Source organism: Oenanthe melanoleuca, chromosome 19, assembly GCF_029582105.1.
Source record: "Oenanthe melanoleuca isolate GR-GAL-2019-014 chromosome 19, OMel1.0, whole genome shotgun sequence".
Classification (NCBI taxonomy): Eukaryota; Metazoa; Chordata; class Aves; order Passeriformes; family Muscicapidae; genus Oenanthe; species Oenanthe melanoleuca.
In genome coordinates, this window is record NC_079352.1 from 4,749,768 (window position 1) to 4,757,243 (window position 7,476).

Sequence of the window (7,476 nt, forward strand, 5' to 3'; positions counted from 1 at the left end):
GCTGGACTGAAATCCCAGTGTTTTCCTTGTTTAGCAACAGAGATAGGCACAGCTATGTGTGGGCCTCACGTGAGACTAAACTATTGACACTCAGGTTATATTGTAAAAACTCAAGGCTTTTTTTTGTCTTGCAATGAGCAGGTGCTTGCATGTGCCCAGGTAAAACATTAACATGACTGAAAATACGGCTGCTGCTCTCCTCTGAAGTTGACATTGATAAAACATTGCTCAAGATACCATTAGTGATGCCTCCTCCCTTTCCCAGGACAGATCACCCATCCTATTGCCAACTTAGCAAGTTATCAATAGCTGAATCTAAATACTCTCTTCCTCATTAAGCAATGTTTTTGGCCTTGAAAACAGATCTGTCCCTCAGTGCTCAGAGGTTGGACAGAAGAACAAAGAGGAGCTGTTTCTCTTTCAGGCAATCAGAGATCTGTTGAGGTGGGAAGGGACCTCTCAAGACCAAGGTCAGCTAGTGCAGGTTGTCCAGGAGTGCAGATGATTGTGTTTTGAGTATCTCTGGCTAGAGACTCCACAGACTCTTTCTGTCAAAGGTTTAGATCCCAGTGTCTGGGGAATCCAGACTAGAAACACATCCAAGACTCTGCCTCAGAAATGTATAAACTTTTGGTTCCCTGGCAGACAGAAGCAAAATATTTTTGTCTTGGGTAAGGTAAATAAATGTATGTTGCAGTATGTATCACCTTACTTTTAAACTAATTCTATTTGACCATTGCAACTCTGGAACTTCCTGCAGTTGAGGTATTTTTGCTTAGAATATGACTTTTTTGAATATTTGAGGGTTTTGATTTGCATCTTTCTTTCCAAGTTTAGTTTAACCTGACCCTTTTTAAAAACTGCTCAGTCATGGAAAGAGATGTTAGATGATTCCTGAAATTTATTTTTCCATTAGTATTATCTGATACCAGCACTTGCCAGTCAACAGTGTTGTTTAGTTTGACATAGGATCAGACTTGTCCTCCAAAAAGGAAAACACTAACCTGTTGTGCAGGTTTCACTCACTTCCAGAGGGAGCAAATTATTATGACCAGATGAAAATGATTGCTCCTCCACAAGTGTTGTCATCTGGATAAAGAGGCCCTGCTTTTGACTTGTAAATATCAACACTGCTCCCTGTGCAATAGGAGCAAGAGCTGTATAAGCACTTCCATCTGCCCACAGAGCTGCAGAACAAAACAAGTGCTGGATCTGATATTAGAGTGCAGGAGGGAGTTCTGCACATCATGCCTGTCTTGGGACTGTGCTCTCACGTTGGTCTGTGTTGTTGCTGGGCTGGGAATGCAATCTGACCTGGGTGATGTGAACAGTCAAGGTGACACATAATAACGCTGTTGCTTTCTTTGTTGACAGATACCCCTCGACTCAGTTTGGCAGCTTGACAGGGCTGCAGTCGTTGATCAGTGCCCTCTTTGCCCTTCTGCAGCAGCCTCTCTTCATGGCACTGACGGGACCTTTGGAAGGAGACCCCCTCTGGGCAAGTTCTTCTCAGTTTTGATGTGAAAGCTTGGGGGTTAAGATGATTTTTTTGGCTCATTTCTTGGGAAACAAAAAAGGACTCCTGTGCATGGACCAAGGTTAAAAACAGCTATAATTTTACATATCTCTCAGTCTGCTGTTACCTTGGTGCTGTCCAGGAGACCTTTCCCTGTGTGAGTAATGACTCCTTGGGCAGGAAAGGCAGTAACCCTTTTGGTGTATGGAAAGGGAGGAAGGGAATGCTTTCCACTAACAGTTAATGTGGTGAGTCAATCTGTCAGGTTAAAATGAGTGAGTGTGAGCAAACCTCAAAATTCAGGAAAAACACTCTGATACTTAAGAGCTACGAGCTACAATTACCAGTAAATTTTGGATTGCTGATGCTAATGTCCAAAAAGCCAAATGGCTGTTGAGGGCAGGGCTAATGTGGTGTCTTGCTGAGACTCTGGGCAGCTCAATAAAATCATGACATAGGTGGTCTTGGGGAGAATTCTGGTCTCTAGGCTATGTGTGCCCACGCCTGTTGTGCTTCAACAGCAAATTTGGTGTGAAATACCTGCAGCTCAAACAGCCCTGCCTGTTTTGTGGAACAAGACTCCCACTGCCATAATCCAGAGTGACAAACTCTTGCAGCATTTAGCTTGTACACACAAGGTGCTCTGGGCATGTAAATATAAAAACAGTGGAGGATGTTGCCAGCACACGGAGCAGGGCGTCTCCTGATTTGCCCACAGCTGGGTGATGTGGGCTGGGCTCTGACACTGCTGCATGCATGACTGGGTTGTTGTCTTCTCCTAACCAGCCTAATTTTGGTTTGCTTTCCTTCTGCAGGTGAATGTTGGCTTGCTTGGCCTGAGCCTCCTGGGTTTTTGCCTCCCAATCTACCTGGTCTGCTACAGGCGCAGGCTAGAGAGAGAAAAGAAGCAGAAGCTGGAAGATGCCAAACTTTTCTTCAAAATCAATGGCACTCCCACTGAGGAAGCCTTTGTTTAAACTGGTGCTTCATGTACAACCTCCCCTGTACAAGTTCCTACCACATCTGTGGGTTCTACCTGTGGTGTAAGCCAGGACTTTTCTCCCCTGGCTCTGCCAGTCTTTGCTCATCACTGGAGTGAGGGCTGAACATCATGACTGAGATTTCCTCAGATATATGGCAGGAGGAGACTTCCCACTCCTCACTCCAAAACACAGGACACTTTTCCTTTTTATAAAGGCCACACAGATATTGTGTCTTAAATTATCCCCTGATCATACTCTCCAGCAGCAGAGAGTTTGCATAGGAATCTGGGGAGAGAAGGAATAGAGGGATGGGGGAAGAGGGAAGACAGACCATAATTTGAGTTTGCAAATGTCACACACTGCAGTCTGTTTCCTTCCCCTCTTCCCCCAAACTTGGCTGACACAGTCTCGGATGCAAGCTGCACTCTCCTCCCTCCCCAAGGCTTCATAGTGGTCTCTCTGCTTGATGTGTAGCTGGCCCCAATGGTTTTACTGTCTCTCCAGATATATCCCTGTTTCTGAGGCAGGGAAGGGGTTTTTGTTCCTATGTGTATGAGCACAGCTTCAGTGTATTGCTAAATGTTGGCTGCTAGCACTGACAGCTCCCAAACCTTTTATTACTGCAAATGACACAGACTGTGAGCAATGGATCTGCCTTCCACGCTGAAATGAAGAGCCTATGGTGGACTGCTGGTCCTAGACCAAGCCTTGTGGGCCTGGAATTCCTCTTCTTCCTGGTTCACCAACTCACCTGTACATGTTTTAAACGGTCTGCAGTCCTGGAGCCTCTGAGATAAGAGCTGGATCTTCTTTACCGATGAAGTGCTTTGAGACTTGTTGCCTTTTGCCTCTTCCCCCCTGACATGACCCTGGGAGGGGACCAGCAATGTGTGTTCAGTAAAGTGGAGAAGTCTTGAAGCTGAGTTCTGAGGCTTCAGCTGCCTTGGTGTTCACATGCTGTGAGCTGACCTGCTGGTGAAAAGAACCAAGAGTGCAGAACACTCCTTTGAGTCCAGTAACTGGATCCTGTGGACATATGACAGGGTGCTGTGGTGAAGTCATTTTTACTTTAGCTTATTTACCTTGCTATGATAATGGTCACCAAGCTGCTGAACACCAGGTTACTGTGACTGACCAAAATGCTGCCAGTTTGGCTGTTCTAGGAGCCTTCTACAATGTTGATGCTCTGTCTGGACAGAGCACCTGGTGATTGATTGTATGGTGAAGCTGGCAGTCAGAGCAATATGTGTGGGTAGAGGTGTCCCAGGCCTGTTCATGCCAGGGAGGGAATACAAAGGGAATTTTTAACCTGCTTATTTTTATAGAGGTTTTCCTTGTGTAAAGCAGACTTTTCTGCCCTGAACCTTCTTGTTGAGGTCGGTAGCTCAGGCTCTGCAGCTCTGTGTTAAGCACTGCACTGAGTGGAGCTGTTGGGAGCAGGAGTGTGCAGGGGTGAGGACGAGCACCCCCGGTGGGTGCACTGGGCTGAGCTGGTGGCTGTGGAAAGGTTGGGGCAGAAATAAAACAATTACAGAGACCTAATGGTGGTGTTTTACTGCAAAGCCTGGCAGGGGGCTCAGACATCCAGCTTGTCTATGTCTGGTTGGAAAAGTACAAGAAACAACATTGCTGCGACCTTCCTGGGAGAAATGACCTGGCAGCTGGGGGTTGACTCCTTCACTGGGGTTTGAAGGAGACAGAACCTCAGCCCAGGCAGGGTTTCAGCTTTCCTGAAGAGCCCTGCAGGTCCCTGGCTGGTGGCAGTGCCAGCACTCTGTGGGTCAGCAGCGCCATCTCCAGTCACTGCTGCTGTTCTCTCTGTGGTACCTTGCAGTCTTTGGTCACTCGGTGCAGAAGGGCTCACCACTTGAGGATTTTACACATCTGTGATTTTTTTATTTTTTTTTTTTAATGTGTTGCCTTTATTAAATGTGTTTGTTTCAAGGCAGCCTTACTACCTGCTGTCAACACTGTATTCTGGAAGTTTTTGTCTTTTGGTGGTGATTTAGTGAGCTTTCCATCTTTTCTTTGAGCAATAATTAAGAAGGCAGGGTTTTGATTAATTTTCATGGTTACCTGTCTTGTCTTAAGTACATGTTCAGAGACACACCAGCAGTGGTACAGCCTGCCTAGACTGCCAGAGGGCTTTGCAGATTTCTGCATTTTATATTACAATACTTAAAAATATTTTGAGAAGAGTCCTGCTCAGAGATACTTGTGACATGACAATGACAGATTAAGTATCGGGTGTGTGAGCCTCCATCCATAGTCTCAGTGTCCTAGAGCAGAGTTTTGTGTGCTAGCCCAGTATTACTTCCACCTCAGTTTCAGAATTGAATGTGATTTCTTCCACTCATGTCACTTAAATGCCTGTTACAAATGTCTCAGCAAAGTAGTGGAATAGAGTGGCATATTTTTAATGAAGTCTTAGTGGAGATGCTGCTGCCTTTTAATTTAGCTGCACATACTTCAAAGAACACACTTTTATTTCTGCCATCTACCTCCCTTTCACAGTTCCCAGATCCTGCCCTTTATTAGGGATATCTTCAAATCCAATTTCATCTGATAAACTGGTGAATGTGTATACTTAATGTCTCTGCTGATGAGCCCTGCTGGTCAGCTGTGAGGAGTAGAGCTCATGTCCTGGTGGGTACAGGGGGAGCTTTTAGCTGTTCAGGGTTGAACAGACAAATTGGATCATGTTCTGGGGCCATGCAAAGTCAAACTGTGAAATTCTTTGCTGCAGAATCTAGTGGGGAACAGAAGAAGCCTTTTTTTAAAAAAAGGCTGGTTAAACAATGGTCTGATGCATCCACTAACTCAGGGAGATTTTAAGTTGCTGTAAATAAGAAAGTTATGCCAAGGAAAGATACTTATCTGCATGTTCTGTCTTGTAAGAATTGGTCAAAGCTGGAGGAAACACACTGGGCTAAAGTGAAACACTGGTCTGATCTAATGGGGTAGAATTTATTTTGACAGTTGGGAACCAAACTAATTTCAAGAGCAGGCTCAAATTTATCTATCAAAAACCTTCATTTGCATGCAAGATGTACAAACACTCTACTGATTGTGGCATAACTGCTTCAGAGCTGCAGCTCCTGCAGCAGTGGGGTCAGTGGAGGGCAAGGTTCTGCCTTCAGATTCTTCTACACATTGTCTGGCACAGTGCAGAAACACAGCTGGGGTGGTTGTGTCACACGTGGTTGATCAGGGCAGTTTGCCTTGTCCCCTGATGCTTAGGGAAACAGAATTATTGGTTATATACAGTTGGAGGGGAAAACAGCATTGCTGCCTCTCAGCTGAGTGTTTCCAGGACCAAGACAATTCCTGGTGCACTCTCTGTGTGCATGAGCCACCTTGTGGGAAAAAATAAATGGGCTACCAAAGACTAGAGAGACACAGCAGTTAGCATCAAAAATGCATTTATCTCTATAACTCAAATATAGGTCAATGTGTTTAACTGCTCTCATAATTCCTGAATAATTAATTTGTAGGACTTGGGGGGTTTTTATGTCTTTTGTACCTCCTTGCCCTGATCCATATGGGAAGTGCAAGGAGGGTGGCCATGGGAAAGATCTCCATGGAAGCAACCCCAACTGAATGTAAGGAAGCAGAAACCTGACCTGTGAGTACCTCAGAGTCAAAGGTGTTGCTGTGCAAAGTGATTGCACCTTCTGGAGACACTGCTCCCAGCCTCTCACATACATTTAATATGCATTTGTACTAAAAAAAAAAAAAAAAAGGAATTCACAGAGTGGGGAAGGGAGGGTGACAGCTTTTTGCTTTCACTAATCTGTCAGAACCTAAGCCCTGTTGACACAGCCTTTACAGCACTAATGCAATGACACCATGTCAGAAGGAGCAGAGAAAAATCTGTGCTGTTCTGCTGAATAGGACACTTACACTATGACAGTCACTGAGTAAAGCTATATCTGGATCCTTAAGATGAAACTGGACACAGATATCTGGGAAGAAAAAAGGGGGTAAATCTTGCTGAGACACCAACTTAACTGCAATGCTGCTACAGCAACTGAAATGTTCAACTCCCACAGCAAAGCCTGGCCTCTTCATGCTCTGTCTGCAAAGGAAAATTGCAGGATAATGAGATTTTAACTAAGTCCGTAAATCACTACAATGTTTTCAAGGAGATTTCCCTCTTGACAGGCTGATGAATTTGGAAAATATGCTACAAAATTTAAAGCAGATACTGTAGGGTAAAAAGAATGATTTCTTTAAATTACACACATTTGCTACTCTTTTTTTTTTTTTCCCCTTTGTTTTTTTTTTTTTTTTTTCTGCATCTGCAGAGTTTTTGGTATTCCCCTACACCCAGTTTAGAAATGCAAAGTGCTCATAATGGAAAATAGTATTACAGTAGGATTCCTGATGGGAACAAGCAGGTTTGGGTTTTTTTAAAAATTAAAAACAAAAAGGCCACTTCTGATTTATAATCCACATTATCTTCTCTGGAATAGCTGAAACAATGATGTGTTATGTAGCTTCAGTCTTACATGTTAATTATAAAGCCCACAGGTCCCTGTTTTCCTCCATGTGCTGCCAGCCTGTCTTTGCACAATCTGTTTTTGCCAGGTGTCCTGTGCTCCACATTGTCATCCTACTGCTGTTTGTCACTTCCTTGTGCCTGACCCTCTGTCACCTGCTTTTTATTCTGGAGACAATCCCCTCTTTCAGAAAACTCTTTAACCTGCCAGCATTACCTCTCCCACCTTTTCCTGTCCACAGAATTTTTTGTAGTGTTTGTTTGAAGTAGAATTGTAAACTCCTCGGGGCAGGCCCGTGTCATCCTCTCTGTGTTTGTAAGGTGATGTGCACTCTTGCAGTACTATCTCAAAATAAAGTGATAATAAATTAATCATTAGTTTTCCTTCTGAGGGTGAACATAATAAAAGCATTGGTTGCTTCCCAATGAGATTATGGAACCATGAATGCTTTATAGAGTGGCATCTGCCAAAGGGC

The 7,476-nt window shown here is 44.2% G+C and overlaps 1 protein-coding gene across 1 annotated transcript in view; it reads left to right on the forward strand.

Moving 5' to 3' along the window:
* SLC43A2 (solute carrier family 43 member 2) overlaps positions 1-4,036 on the forward strand; it is a 28,675-nt gene extending 24,639 nt beyond the window's left edge. Inside the window, exons 13-14 of the mRNA XM_056506463.1 lie at positions 1,375-1,498; positions 2,332-4,036. Coding sequence (XP_056362438.1) covers positions 1,375-1,498; positions 2,332-2,493 — 286 coding nt within the window. The 3' untranslated portion in view covers positions 2,494-4,036. The remainder of the gene's footprint in view (positions 1-1,374; positions 1,499-2,331) is intronic.
* The last annotated feature ends 3,440 nt before the right edge of the window (positions 4,037-7,476 follow it).